Raw genomic sequence first — 26,941 nt, 5'->3', positions numbered from 1 at the left:
GTGCTGTGATTCATGGGGTCGCAAAGCGTCGGACACGACTGAGCGACTGAACTGAATATGTTTAAAGTAAAATAAGAATATGATAAACTACCACAATAAAATAAAAATTTCTAAAGAAATAAAAGCCATATACTTTTATTCTACTGTGTACTTATTTTAATTAAAATCAAAAACAAATGAGAAAAAAAAGAAACAAGTGATGGATGCTCACTTTCATCACTGATAATCAGCATTCTATTACCATCTTGAAAATTCCATAAGATAAATAATAAAATAGTTGGAATTATCAGAATGAACTTTTGAAACCACTGTAGTTAGAAATTATGAAAGCCATATTTTTTCAAGTTTTTACCTGTTCGAGAAGTGAATGTACTTTACAGTGATCACCATCTTCAGTTCAGTTCAGTCCAGCCACTCAGTCATGTCCGACTCTTAGCGACCTCATGAACTGCAGCAGGCCAGGCCACCCTGTCCATCACCAACTCCCGGAGTCCACTCAAACGCATGTCCATTGAGTCAGTGATGCCATCCAACCATCTCGTCCTCTGTCGTCCTCCTCCTGCCCTCAATCTTTCCCAGCATCAGGGTCTTTTCAAATGAGTTAGGTCTTCGCATCAGGCAGCCAAAATATTGGAGTTTCAGCTTCAACATCAGTCCTTCCAATGAATATTCAGGACTGATTTCCTTTAGGATGGACTGATTGGACCTCCTTGTAGTCCAGGGACTCTCATGAGTCTTCTCCAACACCACAGTTCAAAAGCATCAATTCTTCAGCTCTCAGCTTTCTTCACAGTCCAACTCTCACATCCATACATGACCACTGGAAAAACCATGGCCTTGATTAGATGGACCTTTGTTGACATAGTGATGTCTCTGCTTTTTAATATGCTGTCTAGGTTGGTCATAACTGTCCTTCCAAGGAGGAAGCATATTTTAATTTCATGGCTGCAATCACCATCTGCAATGATTCAGGAGCCCAGAAAAATAAAGTCAGCCACTGTTTCCCCATCTTAACATTTTACATATTTTATTCAGTACTTTTTCATAAAAGTACATAAAATAGTGCCATACATTTAATTAGAGTCAATGAAATCTAATAGAAAACTTACAGACAATAAGAACATTTAGTTATTTGGATGAAGAAAGGATAAATGGAAATGAAAAGTCAGTTGACTACATTTATAGCAGCAATAAGCCCCTTCATCAAAGCAATCAATATAACTGCTAAAGAATAGATTCTATTCTGAATTCAAGGTGTTACAAAATAAAATATTAATTTGTCCACTCAATAGATAAATTTAACACAATTCCAGTTAGAATCAACTTTTTAGAAAATTTTAATTGCACTAATTATCTCAGTATGAAATAGTTAAATCTCATGAATGAGTAACACATAAATGAAAAATGAATATTAGTGAATAGAAGCTTATTTTAAAAAATATCAAAACATATATAGATCAGTGAAATCAAATTAGTATGGTACTTGCTTTAAAAAAGATAAAATGTTCAGTAGAACATTTGGGATCACAAAAACGTACACTAAAATGTAGCCTTTATTTTTATATAAAGTTTTACTTTACTTGTTATATCAAAGTTGGATATTTTCAGTTCATTAAGAAAATCATTCTTTATATAATAATTGCTTCAGACACAAAAAAAAATCTCAAATGAAAAATTTTATTTTTTATTCATGCAAATCAGTTACATTTAAATAATTTAAAAATTTAACTATAAAAAAAGCCATAAATATAAGCCAAAACAAAACAACCATAACTGTTTCAGGTAGTGAATGCTAGTGAGCTTTCATTATGGTGGCTATCTCAACATACATTTATAAGAAACTATCAAATTTTATACCTTATACATACATATATTCTTATTCATACCTCAGTAAAGGTGAAAAAAATATGTGTTAGAAAAATGAAAAAATAAATACATGCCATGACTCCATTCATAAAATATTTTAGAAAATGCAGACTAATCTATAATAATAGAGATGGATGGATGATTGACTGTGAGTAGCAGCAGCAGTAAGGATGGGCAGGAAAGAGTGATTAAATAGGAGCACAAGGAAACTTTGGAAAATGAAAGATTAGTTTGATGGGGTGACACTTAGGAGTACACATATGTCAAAATATCAAATTGTACACTTTAAGTAGTGCAGTTTATTGTATGTCAATTATATCTCATAATGTAGTTAAAAACTAAAGAGCAAAAAATATTTTATAGACAGCTGTATAAAACTATGAACTATATGACAAAAATTAGTATCAAAACTTAAAGGCTTAAAATCTTGAAATACATATATAAGAAATTTAAAAGAACAAGACATGAATAGGTATAAAAAATAATTTACCAAATCTAATTATGGTGCAAATGTTTGATATAAACTGATCTTATGATTTCTATGAAGTGAAGTGAAAGTCACTCAGTCGTGTCCAATTCTTTGCAACCCCGTGGACTATACAGTCCATGAAACTCTTCAAGCCGTAATACTGGAGTGAGTAGCCTTTCCCTTCTCCAGGAGATCTCCCCAATACAGGGATCGAACCTAGGTCTCCCACATTCTTTACCAGGTGGATTCTTTACCAGCTGAGCCACAATATTATATAAATTTTCTAAAACTGAAATCACATTATTGAGAAATTTCACTTATATAAATTATTCTCACGCATTAAAATATATTTGTATGAGCATCCTTTTGATAGAATAATTGGCAACCTTGGACAATAAAAATAATTCTACACTTAGTTCAGGTTTTGTTTTAAAACTGGCCAAAATTGTCATTGAGGCAATGTTATTTTGGGAAAAGAAATTGATGCTCTGTGATAAACAATGTTTAAATATATAAAAGTGTATGTTATTATTTTCATGAAATATACATAACAAAACTGACCATTTTTGTGTCATTAAATACAAAATTCAATGACATCAAATACATTCATATTGTTGTGCATACATGTGTTCATATTGCTTGCATACATGTGTTGTGCTCAGTTGCTCAGTCTTGTTTGACTCTGCAACCCCGTGAACTGTAGCCCATCAGGCTCCTCTGTCCATGGGATTTCCCAGGCAAGAATACTGGAGTAGGTTGCCATTTCCTTCTCCAGGGGATCTTCCCCACCCAGGGACTGAACCAGCATCTCCTATAAGTCCTGCACTGGAGGAGGATTCTTTACCACTGGGCCACCTAGGAAGCCCATATTGTTGTACAACCATAAAAACATGTTTTGTATCCAATTACAAGATATGGTGGCAAATATTTATGTATTCATGAATACTACAGCATAGTCTGGGCTGAGATAGAAATATCTGGAAGGATAAGGTCTGTAATGTAAATGTTAGGCTTGTGTAATTTTATAAACTTTTCCTTTCTCTTATGTGATGGGAATTGTCCAATAATAAAACATTCATATAATTAAGGATTTTATTCATATAATTAAACAATTAAAACTTTCAAGATGCCTTGTGATGTGCAAGATTTTTTTTAATGATTTATGTAATTTAAATTATACCGTTGTCCTCCTGACCTGTGTCAAATGCTGCTGTAACATCCTCCTGTCTCCAAAGACACAGTCCCCACTGAAGCCTGTGTTGTGTTTTTGCCAAACTTCATTACTCAGATTAAATAATGACTCTTGATTGTAGGTCAGCAAGGACCATTTGTTTTTGTCACTTAGTGGTATTTTCTGCAAATTAAAAATAAAGTGACATTTGACACTGACTGTAAAACATTTCTCTCTGTCCTGCTGGCTTAACACATATCTCCTCTAGCAGTTAAGAGAATTCCTGAGCTCTTACTGTAATTTATTTTTGTTTCAATCATGGAGATAGTAAGAAAATATTTGGACATTTATAATAGCACTAAGCCCATCATAAACAAATCTTTCCAATTTGTTGGAGATGGTGGACAAAGGGAGCCCTATTCATTCCCAGACATGACAATTAGTGTGAAGACATAAACATCCTTATTAAAATATGACTATTAGCATTGTAATCTTAATTTTTTAATGTTTAAACAAGCACCAGAAGCTTTGATTTACTCACAGAAAAGTAAGTACGATAAAGTTTGTCTCTTGGATTCTAATTCCTTTCATAGGATCTTGGTTATATTTTCCGCTGGAAACAAAAAAAATTTCAGTAGTAATTTCTATTTTTAATGTATTAAAATATATTTTTGAAATGCCAGTTTTTAGAATGAATTTCCGTTGTGTGGATAAATTTCATTTCCTGGGAAGTGTATGTCATATATAAAAAATTCTGTATCAAAGTTAATGTAAGAAATATTCAAGATAACTTTGGATAGATATATCTCAAATAAAAATAGTGTTTTCCTGTATATAGAAGTATTTAAGCATGCCCTTTCATTCCTCTTTACATATCCCCGAAAATAACATAATTACTAAAATGACATATCTCATTACATAGCCCTGTGTTCATATTGAACATTTGTTTGAAAGAATAATCAGAAACCAGATACTAACATTTTATTGTCAATATGCTTACTAACTTCTATTATAAAATAGTCTTGTAAAAAAAAAAAGATGCATTTCAAGAATTGTGTGATGGTCAAAGTTTGAAGGGCAGAGTAAAATTTCACAATGATGCACATATCATCTGAGAAATTATTATGAAAGATGAAAGGAAGGTAGATGGGCTGCAAATACATATGTATGTCTATTTCTTCTACATATCAATTTGATATAAATACTTGACAGCTGTTGAATTTCTTAAGAAGATTTTAACTTTCAAGTAAGCTGTAATCGTCAGTCAGTGATTTTACTCTATATCAGAAACACTGGACCTAAGTAAGTAGTTACGATGAATCGTGACCAACCTCAGTAAGAAAAGAATACAATAAGTTAAACAATAAAGTAAATACACTTGTAAAACAAATGAACCAAGCACAAAAAGGGTGAATTTTTTTCTATTCATTGATGTTAGAAAATCTCAAGATAAGAAACACTAATTGTATATTAGAAATATTTGAGTCTCTACTGGTGTAGTATCAGTGAAGATTAATTCCTTGGCTGGAAGTTGTAGAAGGGAAGAGAAGGTGATTATCATATATATCAGCATCAGGGTAACACACATGTTCAGTAAAGGCAATGATGGGAAAAAAAAAAAAAAGTGGACTATGTAGCACTGGGTGATGGGCAAGCAGCAGGGCTTAGCTTATTTGTAAGAATTAAGCACACTTAACCTAAAAAGAAACTAGCATACAAAATTTTCTTTTGGAACAAAGACCTCAGATTTTTCTCTAGAGTCTATGAAGTAAACCCCAGTTATTTTAGCACTGTTTTTAAAAGATTCGAAGTGTCAAGAAAAGATACAAAATCAAGGATGCAATTTTCTGATTCCATTTCTGAATAAGGAAAAATCTTGAAAGTCAAAAGATGTTATTGCAACCTATGAAAGTGTAGCTCCTCAGCATCTACTTAGTCACAATGGAAAATTTTAAACACATGATAGACAGACAAAATACACGTGTTTATGTATATACATATATATAGTATGTATATGTATATATATATAACATATTGTATATATAAACTAAAAGATTAAATGTATTAAATTTTAAACCAGTTAAAATAGTCTATAAGCAAATTTCTCTGAATATCACATACAGATTGGAGAGAAGTGAGAAGTCAGTGATGAGAAACAGTACAGTAACAAAATTCATTCTGCTGGGACTGACAGATGACCCTGAGCTGCAGGGTTTAATTTTTATCTTTCTATTCCTTACCTACACACTGAGTTTAACTGGAAACCTGACCATCATCACACTCACCTTTGTGGATTCCCACCTGAAAACGCCAATGTACTTTTTCTTAAAAAATTTCTCCTTCTTGGAGATGTCTTTCACATCTTCTTGTATCCCCAGATACCTGTATAGTATAGCTACAGGTGACAGGGTCATTACCTATAATTCTTGTGTCCTTCAAGTATTTTTTACTGATCTGTGTGGAGTAACGGAATTTTTTCTGCTGGCCACCATGTCCTATGACCGCTACTTGGCCATCTGCAAGCCCTTGCACTATGTGACCATCATGAGCAACAGAGTCTGCAGAATTCTCATCATCTCTTGCTGGATGTCTGGTTTATGTGTATTAATCCCACCACTTAGCCTGGGTTTAAATCTAAAATTTTGTGACTCTAACAAGATTGATCACTTTGGCTGTGATGCATTTCCTTTAGTGAAAATCTCATGCTCAGAAACATGGCTGATGGAACAGACGGTTATAATCTGTGCTGTGCTGACCCTAAATATGACTCTCACTTGTGTAGTTCTGTCATATGCTTGCATTGTGAAGACAATTTTGAGGTTCCCTTCTGCTCAGCAAAAGAAAAAGGCCTTTTCAACCTGTTCTTCTCACATGATTGTGGTTTCTATCACCTATGGCACATGCATTTTCATCTACATCAATCCTACGGCAAAGGAAGAAGTGGCCATTAAAAAAGTGGTTTCACTCCTCATTTTTTCTGTTTCACCTGTGTTGAATCCATTTATTTATACCTTGAGAAACAACGAAGTTAAGAAAGCCTTTAAGGACTCAATCAAAAGAATTGCTTTGTTCTCATCTAAGTAAGAAAAAAATATTTTAAAAATATCATCTCAAAAGGATAGGAAGGAAATATTTTTGAAGTTTATAATTTACTAATAGCAAAATACATATATTACTATGAACACACATATATAGCAGATAAAACTTAATAAATATTCTCTTGAATCTATGTTAAACGTTGTCAATAGAATGTATTAGAAATAGTGATTTAACTAAGTAGAGCAATAATCTATAAAAGCATGTGGATAATTAGGAGAGTAAAGGCAGGCATATGGGAACAGAGGTTGCACTATAGATCACAGAGACTTAAGGCTGAAGTCTCAGGATTACTGTAGTAAGAGCACTTGTGACACGATAGATGCACATTTAATGAAAGTTTGAATTAGAAAACCATACTTATTTTCATGGAAAGATTACATTTTTTCCTGAGAAGTATTATCTGTAGCTTCTACAGCTGTTAGTCAAGGAAAAAACATTCCCCAGTATATTTGCTACTTGTGCCAACATCTAACACCAATTCAGCTTTTATCTTCCAGATTCTATCATAATTATCTAAATTATTAGATACAACAACTAGAAAAATCCACACAAATGTAATTTCTTGAAAATTATAGTTTTTACACCACATCAACTAATTACTATCAGGAAAGCAGTGAAATGCAGACAAACATCACAAATTATTTGGAACACTGAAAAAGCTACACTCAATTGGAATTCTGTTATCTTAAATTATTCATTATTTACAAAAAAGTAAACTAGCCCAAAAGAGGGGAATTTGTAGTCATCTGAATAAATTGAAAAAAAATGAAGAATTAACAAAAGTAAACGGAAAATGTAACTTACTATGGGTAGAAAATGAAGTCAACTAAGTAAGCTAAAGAGATTAAAAGCCAATTCTTTAAAAAATCCAACAGCACTACAAGAGACCCACCTCAAAATAAGGGACACGTACAGCCTAAAAGTGAAGGGCTGGAAAAAAATATTTCATGCTAATGGAGACCAAAAGAAAGCAGGAGTAGCAATACTCATATCAGGTAAAATAGACTTTGAAATAAAGGCTGTGAAAAGAGACAAAGAAGGACACTACATAATGATCAAAGAGTCAATCCAAGAAGAAGATATAACAGTTATAAATATATATGCACCCATATAAGAGCACATCAATATGTACGGCAAATACTAACAAGTATGAAAGGGAAAATTAACAATAACACAATAATAGTGGGAGACTTTAATGCCCCACTCACCCTATGGATAGATCAACTAAGCAGAAAGTTAGCAAGGAAACACAAACTTTAAATGACACAATGGACCAGTTAGACCTAATTGGTATCTATAAGACATTTCACCACAAAGCAGTGAATTTCACCTTTTTCTCAAGTGCACACAGAACCTTCTCCAGGATAGATCACATCCTGGGCCATAAATCTAACCTTGGTAAATTTAAAAAAAAAAAAAATTGAAATCATCCCAAGCATCTTTTCTGATCACAATGCAGTCAGAGTAGATGTCAATTACAGGAAAAAAAAAAAAAAACTATTAAAAATACAAACATATAGAGGCTAAACAACACGCTTCTGAATAAACAACAAATAACAGAAGATATTTTAAAAAATAATAAAATATGCATAGAAACGAGCCATCAGGAAGTCCTAAAATGAAAACACAACAACCCAAAACCTATGGGATTCAGTAAAAGCAGTGCTAAGGGGAAGGTTTGTAGCAATACAAGTTTACCTCAAAAAACAAGAGAAAACTCTGTTTTCCAAGGGACTCTCAAGAGTCTTCTCCAACACCACAGTTCAAAAGCATCAATTCTTTGATGTTCAGCTTTCTTCACAGTCCAACTCTCGAATCAATACATAATCATCGGAAAAACCATAGCCTTGACTAGGCGGACCTTTGTTGGCAAAGTAATGTCTCTGCTTTTGAATATGCTATCTAGGTTGGTCATAACTTTCCTTCCAAGGAGTAAGCATCTTTTAATTTCATGGCTGCAGTCACCATCTGCAGTGATTTTGGAGCCCTGAAAAATAAAGTCTGACTCTGTTTCCACTGTTTCCCCATCTATTTCCCATCAAGTGATGGGACCGGATGCCATGATCTTCGTTTTCTGAATGTTGAGCTTTAAGCCAACTTTTTCACTCTCCACTTTCACTTTTATTAAGAGGCTTTTGAGTTCCTCTTCACTTTCTGCCATAAGGGTGGTGTCATCTGCATATCTGAGGTGATTGATATTTCTCCCGGCAATCTTGATTCCAGCTTGTGTTTCTTCCAGTCCAGCGTTTCTCATGATGTACTCTGCATATAAAGGATACTGTTCTTATTTCCATGACAAACTGAATCATAGTGAAAGTAAACAGTGGTTGGGGAGTGTAACTAGTACTCCAAATCTGATATTCTTCTAATTAATGACATTTGCATCAAGACATTGGAATGTTTACATATTAATTTAATGGGTTAGAAGTTAAAAACAATTGTGATAACTTCATAAAAACTTGTGAATGCCACATCTAAAGTATTTTAACAATTTTCTAACCGAAATATTGCCTGTATTCTACAAGTTTTAAACAAAAGGTCATGAGAGGCACAGGGGAAGAAGTGAATGAGGATAAAGTAATTTAGATAATAAAATACTAGTTTTTAAAAATGGATTAATGCTAATACTCAAATCTCAAGCAGTGGATAAGGAAAGCCTGTATAATAAGCTTTAAACTATTTTGGGTCTTACTTTCACTTTATCAATAACCAAGCTACAAAAAGAAATAGTAAAGCATTGAGAAACTTAAGATTTGGTTTCTGCATTTGGCTTCAGTTAGTAGTAAAATATAACTATATAAGCAATCCCAATCCCAGATGAAGATAAAAGTAAAACATAATGCATGGAAAAGAAGACCTGTAACATGTTGAAGTTTGATATGGATAAAGCCATCTAATATTTTTCAAAATATGCCTTAAGATTATCAAGCATACTGCTTCAGATGACCTATTAATAATAATACTTATAAGCATGCCTTTGTAAATTGCATGTTAGATGGTTTTGTATAGTTTGCTGAGTGATTATTGATATTTGATATTAATATCACTCTCCATATCAAATATCTCTGAATCATAAATGGAGATTGAATAGAAGTCAGGATTCAGTGATGAGAAACCACACAGTAACAACTTTTATCTTGCTGGGATTGACTGATGATCCACAACTGAAGATTGTGATTTTCATCTTTTTATTTCTCACCTACATGTTGAGTGTAACTGGGAACCTGACAATCATCTCCCTCACCTTCATAGACTCTCACTTGAAAACTGCCATGTACTTTTTCCTGCAAAATTTCTCCTTCTTAGAAATCTCATTTTCATCTTCTTGTATTCCCAAATATTTGTGTAATATATCAACAGGTGATAAGACAATCACATATGACAATTTTATCAGTCAAATATTTTTTACTGACTTCTTAGCTCCTGCAGAGTTTTTTATCCTGGCTATCATGTCCTATGATAAATACATGGCCATCTGCAAGCCCTTGCATTATGTGACCATCATGAACAACATGGTCTGTAGAAGACTCATCCTTTGTTGCTAGATGGCTGGCATTGATCATAATCCCTCCACTTAGCCTGGGCCCTGCATCTGGAATTTTGTGACTTCAATGTTATTGATCATTTTGTCAGTGATACAGCCCCCCTCTTAAAGATCTCATGCTCAGAAACATGGCTCATAGAGCAAATGATCATAGTCTCTGCTGTTTTGATGTTAATCATGACCCTTGTGTGTGTCATTCTATCCTATATATACATCATCAAGACCATTTTACAATTCCTTTGTCTTCAACAAAGGAAAAAAGCATTTTCTACATGTTCTTCCCACTTGATTGTGACTTCCATCACCTATGAAAGCTGTATTTTCATCTATATTAAACCTTCAGAAAAGGAATCAGTAGCTATTAATAAGAGTGTGGCAGTACTTACTGCTTCCATCGCTCCTATGTTGAACTCCTTCATTTACACCTTGAGAAACAAGTTAAACAAGCCTTTAATAATGCTATCAGAAGATTCACATTGTTCTTAATAAAGTAAGGGAATTTGCTAAAGTGGAAAAATCAAGTTTTCATGAATAGATTAGACATCCTCAACCTATATCTTTAAACTTTAAGGCTTTCCTACATAGTGAGGAAGCTTTATTGGGATTACATGTGTCAGTAAAGAATCATTTTACAATTTACCAACTCTTAATAAAACCACAAACAGAAAAAATAACTTCATCTTAATATTATAGATTTACTAATTGTGCTTCTTGCCTATTCCCACCTCAGCACTTGAGGCCTTTTTGATTTCAGGCCCCATTCTGTTGTTACTCAGTCATGTCAAACTCTTTGCAACCCCATAGACTGCAGCACATCAGGCTTCCCTTGGTCTTCACTATCTCCTGGAGTTCACTCAAATTCATTACAATTGAGCTGGTGATGCTATCTAACCATCTCAATCTCTGCCACCCTCTTCTTTTGCCTTCAATTTTTCCTATCATCAGGGTCTTTTCCAATGAGTTGGCTTTTCACATGGGGTGGCCAAAGTATTGGAGCTTCAGTTATAGCATCAGTCCTCCAAAGAAGCACCATTCCAGATTATTCTCTTCTTGACTTTAAACAATAAACCCAAGAGAAGGCTGGTTTAGGGAAAATGAGTTTAATATTAAAATTAGATTTAAAACTTGAAGTTATAATACTGTTTCTTTATAGGTTCATCTTCATATCATGATGACAATGATTAGCAGCTAACAATTAGAAAATCACTAGAGACCTACTACTTTTTAATATATGGAAAACAAATTTAAAAGATGTTTTGTCTTCCCACTTAAGAAAATTAAAGCACAGCGGAGTTACACTGCTAGTAAGAAGTAATTTCCATTTATATCTGACTCAAACACTAGTATTTGCTACATATGTGATGCCCCATGATGTCCATTTTAATGGTAAAATGTCCTATTGGACACTTTAGGAAAATTACATATGCCAAATGAAGGTATTAATTTATGAAAACTGAACATTATTACATGATTTGGTTTTTCCTGTGCTCACGTATGGATGTGAGAGTTGGACTATAAAGAAAGCTGAGCACAGAAAAATTGATGCTTTTGAACTGTGGCATTGGAGAAGACTCTTGAAAGTCCCTTGGACTGTAAGGAGATCCAACCAGTCCATTCTAAAGGAGATCATCCCTGGGTGTTCATTGGAAGGACTGATGTTGAAGTTTGAAACTCCAAAGCTTTGGCCACCTGGTGTGAAGAGCTGACTCATTTGAAAAGACCCGATGCTGGAAAAGATTGAGAGCAGGAGGAGAAGGGGATGACAGAGGATGAGATGGTTGGATGGCATCACCGACTCAATGGACGTGAGTTGGTCATGGACAGGAAGGCCTGGCGTGCTGCGGTTCATGGGGTCACAAAGAGTCAGACACAACTGAGCAAATGAACTGAACTGAACTGAAGAGAAAATTATTTAAATACAGCATTCCATCTTAATATAAGCATTCATAATTTGTAAAGAATTGAAAACATTAATTATATTAGAAAATAGTTTATATTTATATAACATTTACAAAAAGAAGACATACTTTAACATAAAACAATGAAAAGCAGGAAGTTCTGGACAAAAAGTAAGGTCAATAGCATATGAACACTCTCCCTAAGAAGACAGATAAAAATGGAATTATCTATGAATTGGTATATAGAACTGAATTTATGAGTATAATAACTGTGAATGTTTCCAGGAAAGGTCCAATGAAACCAGGGTGTGGGCTCAAAAATGCCACTAATATATGACCAATGACTGTAAACAAATTCAGGGATCCGTATTAAAAACTGAGCCACCTTGAGCCACAGATGTCCCTTCAATCAGGTCTTACTTATATATTCTGTCTTAATTAGGTTCTTTTGATCAATATATAGGAGATCAGTTATGAGGGCACAGGCTCATTTTAACCTTTTTGCTCTCACCAAATTATATGAGCTTGAGTTTATTCAAGACCATTTACTTTGTCTTTCACACGGCAAGGCTTTTATTCTAAGTGAATTTTTCAGCTTCTCACATAGCTCTTTGCAGAAGGTCCTGCATTATAACCTTTGTAATTATTATCCATCCCATGACTGTGGCACCTGTTCTATTTTAGAGAAGGTAATTATTTAGAAATTAAATTATCAAATAACTGAATTTACATTGATCACTCTGGTTTGAGTTGGAAATGAAATAGCCTAAAGCTTCCTGAACGTAGAGTGAATAGAGAAGCAGTAACACCAAAACACCACGAGCAAAGAAGAAAGTTAACACCATATAATAGAAAACTCAGCCACCCTAAGTGGAAAAAAATAAGGGAGTCTTTCTAAGGCTACTTTGGTTTTTGGCTACTAAGGTATTTGGTTTCTGACAACTCCTATTCTCCCTATACTAAGTAGCCCATTAAACTGACCTGATGGATACAAACTACTACATATGAAATAGATAAGCTATGATGATTTACTGTAGAGTACAAGGAATCATACATAATATACTGTAATAACCTATAATGGAAAATAATCTGAATATATATATACACACATATATATACATATATATATATATAAAATCACTGAATCATTTTCTATATACCTGAAACTAAAACAATATTGTAAATCAACTGTACTTCAATATGAAAAATCACCCTAAAGTAACCTGATGAATAAATCTCTACTTGATTTCACAAAATTCTTATTTGTTTGAAACTACTACTGTAATAAGTATATGTAATAAATTAGCTTCATTTAGTAACTGTAAAAAAATACACTGCCTAATTAAGAAGTTCCATTGAGTCTTTCTATTGAAAGATGAAAATTCCATCTGAAAGAAATATATAAAGACAGAATATTAACAATTCCAGACTCTGTAAATTTTTCTTACCTGCTCAACCAGGACCTGGGCTAGAATAAACTCACTAATAACTGTAGATTTTGACCATGTTTTTCTTGGACAATTGTGTTCATGCACAATACACTGAATAATGATCCATCTAAAGATATTCTAACCCCTGAAACCTGTGAAGGTTACCTTACATGGCAAAAGGAACTTGATAAATGTGATAAAGTTATGGATCTTAAGATAAATTTATCTTGGATTATGTGAATGGGCACCATTTAATCATAAGGAAAAAGAATCAAGTTAGTGGATGGAGATGTGACAATGGAAACAAGAGGATCAAATGATACAAGGAAAAGACCAGGAGTCAAAGAATGCATGCAGCCTCTAGAAGCTGAAAGAAAGTAGTTTTCCCCCTAAAGGCTACAGAAAAAATGCACGTGAATATGTACAGTGCATATTCAGCCACTGAAAAGAAAAAAATCTTGTCTTTTTAAGACAACATAGATTGAACTTGGGGGCATTATGCTAAGTGAGAAAAGTCAGACTTAGTTAAATACTGCATGGTATCACTTTTACATGGAATCTAAAAATTAAAATAAAACTCAGAGAGTAGAAAAGTGATCACCAAAAATTGGGGGATGGGGGAAAAAAGGAGAGTTTGGTTATTAAGAAAAATACAAACTTTTAGGTATGAAGATGTCTGAGGATCTAATGTATAACATAATGACTATGTGCCCAAGAACTGATATTTTTTGAACTGTAGTGTTGGAGAAAACTCCTGAGAGTCCCTTGGACAGCAAGGAGATTAAACCAATCAGTCCTAAAGGAAATCAGTCCTGAATATTCATTGAAAGAACTGATGATGAAACTGAAGCTACAATACTTTGGCCACCTGATGTGAAGAACTGACTCATTGGAAAAGACCCTGATGCTGGGAAAGATTGAAGGCAGGAGGAGAAGGGGACGACAGGATGAGACAGTTGGATGGCATCACCGACTTGATGGATATGAATTTGAGTAAGCCCCAGCAATTGGTGATGAACAGGGAGGCCTGCTGTGCTTCATTCCTTGGGGTCACAAAGAGTCAGACACAACTGAGCCACTGAACTAAACTGAACCAATGTGCAGATGCTTTTTAGTTTGATGAGGCCCCACTTGTCTATTTTTGCTTTTGTTGCCTTTGGTTTTGGTGTCAAATCCAAAAAAATCATCACCAAGACTGGAGTCAAGGCATGTACTGCCAGTGTTTTCTTCTGAGAACTTTATAGTTTCAGGTTTTACATTCAAGTCTTTTATCCATTTGAGTTAATTTTCGTGCAGTGTGTAAGGTAGTACTAACCCAGTTTTATGCTATTTTATTTACTTATTGCATTTGGCTGTCCAGTTTTCCCAGGCTTCACAGATGGCTCAGTGCTAAAGAATCCACCTGCCAATACAGGAGACGTGGGTTCAATCCCTGGGTGGGCAAGATCTCTTGAGGAGGAAATGGCAACCTACTCCAGTAATCTTGCATGGAAAACCCCATGAACAGAGGAACCTGACAGGCTATAGTTCATAAGGTCACAAAGAGTTGGCCACAACTAAGCACACATGCACAATGTCCAGTTTTCCCAGCTCGATTTATCAAAGACACTGTCCTGTCACATTGCATATTTTTGTCCCCTTTGTCATAAATTAGTTGACCATAGGAGCACGGAAAACTTTAAAGGACATGAATTTATAGTACTTTGATTTTAATATCTGAAGGAACATTAAGATACTAAGATGTTGAACATGAATTAATAAGAATAAATAACTAATATATAACTATATGTGTATTAATTTAGACTATGTTTAGAAGGTTAAGAACATTGACTTGTGTATTCAATTATACTTAATCTGTTGTTAATGCTTATTTTTAGTCTTATAAATATGTTGATACATTTGAAGAAAAATGTCTATATGGGTTATATGATTTTACATATTTTTAAATTTCTTATCTAATTAAAAGTTCCTAAATATAGTTAATAATTTATGGTATAGACTAATAAATAAGAAATGTAGTTTTTTAATGGTCTTCCCATACCATGTGTATGGATAATCACAATGGTGTGATCACTCACCTAGAGCCAGACATCCTAGAATGCGAAGTCAAATGGGCCTTAAGAAGCATCACTACAAACAAAGCTAGTGAAGGTAATGGAATTCACATTGAGCTCTTTCAAATCCTAAAAGATGATGCTGAAAGTGCTACACTCAAAATGCCAGCAAATTTGTAAAACTTGGCAGTGGCCACAGGACTGGAAAAGGTCAGTTTTCATTCCAAGCCCAAAGAAAGGCAATGCCAAAGAATGCTCAAACTACTGCACAATTGCACTCATCTCACATGCTAGGGAAGTAGTGCTCAAAATTCTCCAAGCCAGGCTTCAATGTATGTGAACCATGAACTTCCAGATGTTCAAGCTGGTTTTATAAAAGGCAGAGGAACCAGAGGTCAAATTGCCAACATCTGTGGGATCATCAAAAAAGCAAGAGAGTTCCAGAAAAAACATCTATTTCTATCTCTGCTTTATTGACTATGCCAAAGCCTTTGACTGTGTGGATCACAGCAAACTCTGGAAAATTCTGAAAGAGATGAGAATACCAGACCACCTGACCTGCCTCTTGAGAAATTTGTATGCAGGTCAGGAAGCAACAGTTAGAACTGGACATGGAACAACAGACTGTTTTCAAATAGGGAAAGGAGTACGTCAAGGCTGTATATTGTCACCCTGCTTATTTAACTTATATTCAGAGTACACCATGAGAAACGCTGGGCTAGATGAAGCACAAGCTGGATCAAGATTGCCAAGAGAAATACGAATAACCTCAGATATGCTGATGACACCACCCTTATGGCAGAAAGTGAAGAGGAACTAAAAAGCCTCTTGATGAAAGTGAAAGAGGAGAGTGGAAAAGCTGGCTTAAAACTCAACATTCAGAAAACGAAGATCATGGCATCTGGTCCCATCACTTCATGGCAAATAGATGGGGAAACAGTAGAAACAGTGACAGACTTTATTTTGGGGGGCTCCAAAATCACTGCAGGTGATTGCAGCCATGAAATTAAAAGACGCTTACTCCTTGGAAGAAAAGTTATGACCAACCCACACAGCATATTAAAAATCAGAAAGATTACTTTGTCAACAAAGGTCCATCTATTCAAAGCTATGGTTTTTCCAGTAGTCATGTATGGATGTGAGAGTTGAACTGTAAAGAAAGCTTAATGGTGAAGAATTGATGTTTTTGAACTTTGGTGTTGGAGAAGACTCTTAAGAGTCCCTTGGATTGCAAGGAGATCCAACCAGTCCATCCTAAAGGAAACAAGTCCTAAATATTCATTGGAAGGACTCATGTTGAAGCTGAAGCTCCAATACTTTGGCCACCTGATGTGAAGAGCTGACTCATTTGAAAAGACCCTGATGTATGGCAAAACCAATACAATATTGCAAAGTAAAAAAAAAAAAAGAATGAACTCACACACACACAAAAAGAATAGACCCTGATGCTGGGAAAGATTGCAGGCAGGAGGAGATGGGGACAAGAGAGGTTAACAAGGTTGTATGGCATCACCAACTCAATGGACACGACTTTGAGTAAACTCCAGCAGCTGGTGATGGACAAGGAGGCCTGGCATACTGCAGTCCATAGGGTCGCAAAGAGCCAGACACGACTGAGCAACCGAACCAAACTGAACTGATATCATGTGCATCAGTTTATTCCATGTGACAGTAAGAAGAAGCTAAAATTTCATTTTACAACCAGACTCTTCTGTTGTCCTGCATGCATGCATGCTAAGTCACTTCAGTCGTGTTCAACTCTGCGACCTATGGACTGTAGCCTGCCAGGCTCCTCTGTCCTTGGGATTCTCCAGGCAAGAATGCTGGAGTGAGTTGCCATGCCCTTCTCCAGGGGATCTTCCTGATCCAGGGATCAAACTGGTGTCTCCTGTGGCTCCTGCATTTCAGGCAGATTCTTTACCACTTAGCCACTGGGGAAGCCCCTTCTGTTTTCCTACTGGCTTTTATCTGCAGTGTCCTCCTGTCTCCAAGGAAACTATATCCAAAGAAGATATAGTTACCACATTTTTTACCACAAATTTAATTACTCAAAAGATTCATTAGTGACTTTGTTCTTGGGTCACCAGGGACTCTGATTATTCACTTGGTTGTATTTTTAACAAATAAAGCAAATGTCAAGCTAGGTATAGTTAATGTGTTCAGAGCCCTGAGAGGTTAGCATAGCAACTTTCCTCAAACTGGAGAAGATTTCTGACATTCCATCATCCTCATATAATATTATATTTCTTTCTTTCTTGAGAGAAGGTTATAAGAATACAACAAGGAAATCCATGTAATTGTTTGAAGATGGATGCTTCAGAAAGATACCTCTAAGAGGCATCTTGGATTTGTTGTGAACATGATAGTGGATTCATAAGCAAAAGTAACCAAAAGCTCATATAAAAATCTTCGTCCTAACTGTCATTTTCAATTTAGGAGTTTTAAGACTGCATATGTTTCAACAAATAACAGAGACTATGATTGACAGTCATAAGAGTGAGGTTTGTCATTTCAACTTTATTCAGTTTTGTGTGATTTAAGTCTTGCTATGCTTTGGAAAATATATTTTACCTGTCTTTTAAAAATTGAAAATGTGAGTGATAAATTTCTATATTTGGTAAAATATACTTTTTTCATATTTTTAGAACACAGTTCCTTTGGATATAAAAATATCATTTTACTGGAGTTTTATGCACAAAAATATACTGGCATCTAATGGGATTAAAATTTGATGACCATCCAGAAATATATTAAATTCACAGCAAAAAATAAGGGCTATATTCATTTAATTGGGTAAGTATACTCCTCAGTTTACCCAAAGAATGATGTGGCTGAAATTGCATCCTCATCAGAGATTCTTGTCCTCATTTCAAACATGTCTTTTGAAAAAGTAGGATAAACAAAAACCAGTTAGCCACATATCAGTGAGTCTTCTTTTAAATCTTGTTTTACTATACTTTGTGTAACTTTAGAAGGAAAAAACAGACTTTTTAGAACATTGAATGATATCCAATGGTAGTGATAGGGCTAAGTTCATTCAGTGACATGATGGATATGTTGCCTGAGATTTAGGAAAAGAGTTGGAGGAAGATAGGAGATGAGCAGCAGAAATATTTCTCCTACATATCAACTTAATCTAATTTATTTGCTGATATATTTCCAATCCTCTTAGGTTGCTCAGACAAACCATGAGCCTCATTCAACTCTTCTTCTTCACGTCAGGTACTATAACCCTGAGGCCTTAGCTGCATCTTCTATTGAGTCAGTCAGAGCTGACCCTGTCCCATATCAGTAAAATAATACACTAGTTCACACAGTAAAGTGAGTCCACATACACATGAATTGAGGGGTATGGAGGACACGTAATACACAAGTAAGTGTTCTTTCTTAAGTGTTAAAATGGTAGCAAGCATTGATTTCTATGGGAACACAGAGGCTTGGATAAGAGATAGCATAGTGATTGGACTTTCAGGAAACTTTCCAGAGGGCTTCAAGGTGAAACTGAAAATCAATAGTAGTTATTCAAGTTAGTTGAAGACAGAAAACATATGATGTGTGAGAAGTATTTACCAAAAAATCTGTCACATGGAATATGCTCAATAAATGTAATCTATTATCTTTGTTGAAAGGGACATTTTAAGAGGAGAAGGGGGAGAGATAAAGACCATGAGTTTTATTTGCGACATAGTCCATGTGAATGTTCAAGTAGATATGTCAAATTTCATCTGAGAATCAAGTTTTACAAGACAAAGATATCAATTTAGAAATGACCATCTGAAAGACATAGCAAAACATAAGAATTAATGAAAATAAAAAGGGGATATTAGTATGGTGAGACATGAAAGAAGTGAAGAGAATACTAACAGACAGATAAAAGCCAGAGAAATACATCGTCTGTACTATCTTTGAAGTTTATTTACCAGGGCATTTCATGAAAATATAAATGTATATTGTGCATAAGTACAACTATATTGCACTTTAAGACATTCTATATTTTGCATCACTGTGGATTATAAGTGATTACTTAGGGACAGAGAAACCTTGACAGAAGCAGTGTCAGGTGGGGAGCTGAAGAAGTTTTGTGTGTTTGTGTGTGTGAGTGTGTGTGTGTACACATGATAGTTTAGGGGTGTTGAGGGGACTTGTATGCAATGAACAAAAACAGAAAACAAAATTCTTTAACCATAGAGCTCAGAGACTTCAAGTGACTACAGAGTATGTGCACAGTGAACCCAAATGATCTTACACGTCTTAATACTTTAATAAAGAATGAAATATCAAGCAACAACAGCAACCAGAGAACTCTTGAATATCACAAGACATCTTTGCTCCTACAAAATGACATACCCACCACAGTCAAAAGTAGTCCTTTACAAAATGAATATTTAAATTGTAAATATTTTAAATAATGATAAATAAGGAAAAACTTGAATATGGTACCTTCCATACTGCTAAAATAATCCTAAATGAAGCATTTCAATGTTAACAGCATATTTAACAGAACTCAGCAGTCAGCAATGAGAAACAGTACGGTAACAACATTCATTCTGCTGGGACTGACAGATGACCCTCAACTGCAGATTTTGCTTCTTATCTTTCTCTTTCTCACCTACATGCTAAGCATAACTGGGAATCTGACCATCATCTTCCTCATCTTCCTGGATTCCCACCTTAAGACAGCCATGTATTATTTCCTACAAAATTTCTCCTTTTTGGAGATCTCATTCACATCAGCTTATATTCCCAGATACCTGTATAACATTGTGACAGGTGACAAGGTCATTACCTACAATGCCTGTGCCAGCCAAGTATTTTTTACTGACCTCTTTGGTGTAACCGAATTTTTTCTCCTAGCTGCTATGTCCTATGATCGCTATGTGGCCATCTGCAAACCCCTGCATTATGTGACCATCATGAGTAGCATGGTCTGCAGAAGACTTGTCTTTTGTTGTTGGGTAGCTGGTCTGTTTATTATAATCCCCCCACTTAGCCTAGGCCTAGAATTGGAATTTTGTGATTCTAATACCATTGATCATTTTATCTGTGATGCATCTCCCCTCCTGAAAATTTCGTGTTCAAATACTTGGTACATGGAACAGACTGTTATCATCTGTGCTGTGCTGACCCTCCTTATGACACTGATGTGTGTAGTTCTGTCTTACATTTATATCATCAAGACAATTTTAGAATTCCCTTCTGCCCAGCAAAAGAAAAAGGCCTTTTCTACTTGCTCTTCCCACATAATTGTGGTTTCAATCACCTATGGTAGCTGCATCTTCATCTACATCAAACCTTCAGCAAAGGACTCAGTGGCCATTAACAAAGGTGTGACCATGCTCACTACTTCCATCGCTCCAGTGCTGAACCCTTTCATTTACACACTGAGAAACAAGCAAGTCAAACAAGCCTTCAATAATTCAATCAAAAGAATCACAATACTTTCCCAAAAAAATAAGAGAATGTAAAGCCAAATAAACACATACTGAACTACCAAGTTTTGCCATCAGGTTAATTTACTCAAAACACTCTCATTCATCTTGATCTAGTGACAACTTCTTCAGAAACATCATTTAAGAACCTTCCATAACCCAGCATGCTAATAATTTTTTAAAATTTAAATCCTGGCCTCACCTCCAAATTAAAAATATCAAAAAATGAAGCACAACAGGTCAAACAGAAGCATATCTCCAAATTAGACCTACCAAAAGAGAACAGTAAGTTGATAAATTCTTACATTTTCCAGAGAAAGAATAAGTAATGGTTGCCACTAGTTTTGCAAATCCAAAACTTTCAAATTACTTATTCATTGATTCACAAAACAAATATGTATTGGGTAATTCCTTTGGGGTAGGTACTGCTTTAGGCACTAGAAATAGAGACAACCAGCAGAATTTTATTCCCACGTACCTTCAGGAGTGAACAGAAGAAACACTATGTTAAAGAAAGCAAAAGTTAACTTTCAGTAATAAACATTTTTTATGAAGGAGAATTATAAACCTTTACAATTATGGAAATAATAAATAAACAGTATTTTGCTTAATACTAAATACTAAAAACTAAACAAAACAGTTTGGTACAGGAACAAAAATAGACATACTGATCAAGGGAAGAGAGTAGAGAACCCAGAAATAAACTCAGGCACTTATTTTCAATTAATCTATAGCAAAACTACATACTAAATATTAAAACAAAAATTATACAAATTGCACATTAAATTTTTAATAATAAGACTTTTAAATGTTATGGTAGTAGTAGTAATGCATACATGCCCAGTCATGTCCAACTCTTTGTGACCCCATGGACTGTAGCCCTTCTGGCTCCTCTGTCCATGGGATTTTCCAGGCAAGAATACTGGAATGGGTTGCCATTTCCTACTCCAGGGTATCTTCCCAACCCACGGATCGAACTGGTGTCTCTTATGCCTTCTGCATTGACAGGCAGAGTCTTTAGCACTGCACCACCTGGGAAGCCTCTTAAATGTTCTAAGATTTTCTCAAAAAAAAAAAAAGAAAGGGAAAATTGTGAGAATGGATAACAACTATTTTGAAGAATTTAAATATTTTGGTATTACAAAAGCCTGCCAGATGCAGACACATATATTGAAATGCCAACACACAATGTCTCTAAAATAGGCAAGCACACAACAAAAATTAAGTAAAAGAAATAAAGTAAAAACAGCCAGATGTATGGAATCTTAGAAACTTATAAATGTTTTCAAAAGAAATACAAAGAGTGGTACATAAAGGTATTCCATTTTTTAATGATATAAATGGTTATACATTGGAAGAACACACACTATTTACCACATTTCCTAGAAAAAGAAATTTACACAGATCATCGTCTGAAACTATTTCCTCCATTCTCTACAATTCATGCTATAGGCTCTTGAACCTGTGTTTAAGAGGTTCACATTTAGTCTTTTCTGACTGCTGTTTCCCTGTATTTTATATATATTCTCATTCTTTATTGGAGCACACTTTTTTCCCTTCAGTTTTCTTATTTAAAAGTCACTCAGGTTCCTTAAAAAATTAAATATAACATACTACCCTATGATCTAGCCATCTCATTTCCGGGTGTATATCCAAAAGAACTAAAAAGGATCTCAAAGAGATGTGTGCACACTTATGTTCATTGTAGCAATATTCACAATAACTAATATGTAGAAACAACCTAAATGTCTACCTACCAATTAATGGATAAGTTAAATGTGGTATATACACACAGTGGAATACTACTTGGCCTTCAAAAAGAAGAAAATTCAGCAACATGTGACACTGTGGATGGACCTTGAAGACAGTATCCTAAGTGAAATAAACCAGATACAGAAAGACAAAAACTTCATGATTGTATTTACATGAAATTTCTAAAATAGTCAAATTAATAAAATTAAAATCTGGAATAGTGATTACCAGGGAACAGGGCTGAAAGGGACAGGGCAATGGAGACTTATTAATGAAAAGGCATAAAATTTTAGTTAAGTAACATTAATAAACTCTAAAGACCTGCTTTACAACATTGTACCTATAATCAACAATAATGTATTCTACACTAAAAATCTGTTAAAAGGGTAGTTCTCACAAAGTGTTCTTACCACAATAAAATCTTCTCAGAAAATATACACACATATACATTTTTCAGATAAGAGACAAGCCATTATAAATATGATTTCAGTGAACACCTAGAGCTAAACCTTGATGCTAGTTAATATTCCTGCACATGATAACCAACCCATCATTCAGCCATACCTACTGTTACTAAAAGGGCTATTCCTTTCAGATTTCACATTTTTACAACATGTCTATGCTTCACCTTTGAAATTTTATGAAAGGATCATCAGAATATCTATTGTATATTTGCCAAAAAACAAAATGGGCTCAGAAAACAACACAGTAATCATAGCACTGATACTATTATCTTATCATGAACAATAAAGATCTCTGGGCTGTGTGATTTTGTGATTTATAGTAAAAAAAAAAAATCTATTTGTCATCATCCAGTTCCTGACAGGATGCTCCTACAACCCTTGGAGATTCTTAAGGGATGAGAGCAATAAAGGTATCTTTTGTTGTGTTAATCAGAAGATGTGGGAAGCCCTTAGGTCACCTAAAGATGAAGCCTGGTTGCCAGGGAAATCAATCACCTGATTAGAGGGTTGGAATTTACAGTCCCCAAATTGGAAAAGACCCTGATGCTGGGAAACATTGAAAGCAGGAGGAGAAGGGGATGACAGAGGATGAGATGGTTGGATGACATCACCAACTCAATGGACATGAGTTTGAGCAAACTCTGGGAGCTGGTGATGGACAGGGAAGCCTGGCGTGCTGCAGTCCATGGGGTTGCAAAGAGTCGGACACAACTGAGCAACTGTACTGAACTGAACTGAAATCCCTCACCTCAGTGAGAGAGAGGGCCCTCGCTGGAGAATCAGTTCAATGTACAGAGACCAATGATTTAACCAATAATCACTACATAATAAAGCCTCCATAAAACCCCAAAAAGATGAGTTTCAGAGAGCTTATGGGCTGGTGAACATCTGGTGGGGCTGAAACGGGAAACAGGATTCTGTTCACGGAGCCAAAGAATGAATTTCACAAACCAGCAAACGCTCACGCAGGCAAAGTTTATGTTTAAAAGGATAGAGACACAAAGCCCTCAGCATAGACACTGAGAAGGGGTAAAGAGCCCCAAAAGATGGGAATAACAGCAGTTTTTATATCTTTATTAGAATTAATCTGTTCAGTTTTGGTTGGCTTGGGCCCAGATATGTGTAATTTTTGACCAATCAGTTTAAATTGTGCAATGTCCTGTTTGTCATTTTTATGGCTTTCTTGGATCTCCCAGTTTCTCAGTTTTTCTAGACATATCGATGCCATCCCTCGACCATTTCTCGAAACCTCCAGACCGTTATTTAGGAGCCAGATGGCAACCCACTCCAGTGTTCTCACCTGGAGGTTCTCACCCCATGGACAGAGGAGCCTGTGGGGCTACAGTCCTGGGACCACAAAGAGTCGGACATAACTGAGTAAGCACAGTGCAGTACAGATGTATGTTTAAGAGCTAATTGTCTACCTGGAATTTTTCTCCTTGATAAACTGTACAGCAGTCAATGATTGTCTTGTCCTGGGTCTGAATGTTTTATGACACTCCAGATCAGGGAGGAATTCCTCTGAATGCCTAGAAACTGGAACAAATACAGCTTTAGGCTAGTGGAGCCAAAACGCTTGTGTGTGAGAATTAAAATTGAAATTAGAAAAAGAACAAAGACTCTGACTTCTACACTGACTGTCTAACAATTTCTACATCAGTGCTTTCTCATACAAATCCTTTTTCAAATATATATTTAGTGACTATTTTCTCCCTGTCTGGGATTTGTTTTTTTATTTTCTTAATGATGTCTTTTGAAGAGCAGTTTTAATTTTTTTGAAATCCAGTGTATCAATTATTCCTTTTATGGTTTGTACTTGATTGTGTGTCCCAAGAAATCTTTGCCTACACGCTGAATTACTCCAGTGCCTTTGTCAAAATCAGTTGGCCATGTATTTCTGAATCTGGATGATCCATTTTATGTTATTTATCTGTGTGTTGATCTTTACATCAGTACCTCACTGTTTTTATCACTGTGGCTTTAAAGTGTCTGGAAACTACATACTGTAAATTCTGTAGCATTTTCCAGATAGGTTTGACTTGATATCAGTTGCTTCCCTTTCCCATATAAATTTTACATATAGCTTTTCAGTTTTTCTTTTAAAAAAGCCTGTTGGGATAGTGATTAAATTGCATTTGAATTTAGAAGTCAATTTGGGAAGAACTGACAAACAACAATGAATCTGCCAACCCACAGACGTGACATATTTTCATATTTATTTCAGCCTTTTAAAATGTATCTCAGTAAATTTTTTAGTGAAGAAGTTTTACACATATTTTTTCAAAAATATTTCTAAATATTTTCTGATTTCTATGCTATTATAAATGGTATTTTAAATTTCATTTTCAAGTTTGTTTCTAGTGTATAGAAATGCAACTTATTTTTATACATTGATTTTGCATCTGAAATCTTATTAAATTCACATATTAGTTTAGTATTTATTTTAAATTTTTTAATTTTTTGTAAATGCCTTAAAATTTCCTGTGTACACAATCATGGAAAGACTAGATATCTCTTCAAGAAAATCAGAAATACCAAAGGAATATTTCACGCAAAGATGGGCTCGATAAAGGACAGAAATGGTATGGACCCAACAGAAGCAGAAGAAATCAAGAAGAGATGGCAAGAAATCACAGAAAAACTGTACAAAAAAGATCTTCACAATCCAGATAATCATGATGGTGTGATCACTGACCTAGAGCCAGACATCCTGGAATGTGAAGTCAAGTGGGCCTTAGAAAGCATCACTACAAACAAAGCTAGTGGAGGTGATGGAATTCCAGTTGAGCTATTCCAAATCCTGAAAGATGATGCTGTGAAAGTGCTATACTCAATATGTCAGCAAATTTGGAAAACTCAGCAGTGGCCACAGGACTGGAAAAGGTCAGTTTTCATTCCAATCCCAAAGAAAGGCAATGCCAAAGAATGCTCAAACTACTGCACAATTGCACTCATATCACATGCTAGTAAAGTAATGCTCAAAATTCTCCAAGCCAGGCTTCAGCAATATGCGAACCATGAATCTCCTGATGTTCAAGCTGGTTTTAGAAAAGGAAGAGGAACCAGAAATCAAATTGCCAACATCCACTGGATCATAGAAAAAGCAAGAGAGTTCCAGAAAAAACATCTACTTCTGCTTTATTGACTATGCCAAAGCCTTTAACTGTGTGGATCACAATAAACTGTGGAAAATTCTGAAAGAGATGGGAATACCAGACCACATGATCTGCCTCTTGAGAAATTTGTATGCAGGTCAGGAAGCAACAATTAGAACTGGACATGGAACAACAGACTGGTTCCAAATAGGAAAAGGAGTACGTCAAGGCTGTATATCGTCATCCTGCTTATTTAACTTATATGCAGAGTACATCATGAGAAACGCTGGACTGGAAGAAACACAAGCTGGAATCAAGATTGCCGGGAGAAATATCAATAACCGCAGATATGCAGATGACACCACCCTTATGGCAGAAAGTGAAGAAGAACTAAAAAGCCTCTTAATAAAAGTGAAAGTGGAGAGTGAAAAAGTTGGCTTAAAGCTCAACATTCAGAAAATGAAGATCATGGCATCCAGTACCATCACTTCATGGGAAATAGATGGGGAAACAGTGGAAACAGTGTCAGACTTTATTTTGGGGGGCTCCAAAATCACTGCAGATGGTGACTGCAGCCATGAAATTAAAAGACACTTACTCTTTGGAAGGAAAGTTATGACCAACCTAAATAGCATATTCAAAAGCAGAGACATTACTTGGCCAACAAAGG

General features: G+C 35.2%; 2 protein-coding genes and 1 pseudogene across 2 annotated transcripts; all 3 read left to right on the top strand.

Annotated features, from left to right (window-relative positions):
- Positions 1-5,654: 5,654 nt before the first annotated feature.
- Positions 5,655-6,590, top strand: OR6C17 (olfactory receptor family 6 subfamily C member 17). Its single transcript, NM_001390310.1, has one exon. The coding sequence runs from the start codon at positions 5,655-5,657 to the stop codon at positions 6,588-6,590; it is 936 nt and encodes a 311-aa protein (NP_001377239.1).
- On the top strand, positions 9,713-10,632 carry OR6C279P (olfactory receptor family 6 subfamily C member 279, pseudogene; annotated as a pseudogene).
- Positions 20,049-20,996, top strand: OR6C278 (olfactory receptor family 6 subfamily C member 278). The gene has a single exon (XM_002687441.4). It carries the CDS (start codon positions 20,049-20,051, stop codon positions 20,994-20,996), a length of 948 nt encoding a protein of 315 aa, XP_002687487.2.
- The last annotated feature ends 5,945 nt before the right edge of the window (positions 20,997-26,941 follow it).

This window comes from Bos taurus, chromosome 5 (assembly GCF_002263795.3).
Source record: "Bos taurus isolate L1 Dominette 01449 registration number 42190680 breed Hereford chromosome 5, ARS-UCD2.0, whole genome shotgun sequence".
Taxonomy (NCBI): domain Eukaryota; kingdom Metazoa; phylum Chordata; class Mammalia; order Artiodactyla; family Bovidae; genus Bos; species Bos taurus.
Note: the sequence above shows the minus strand (reverse complement) of the source record. Positions and strands in the feature narration are given on the sequence as shown.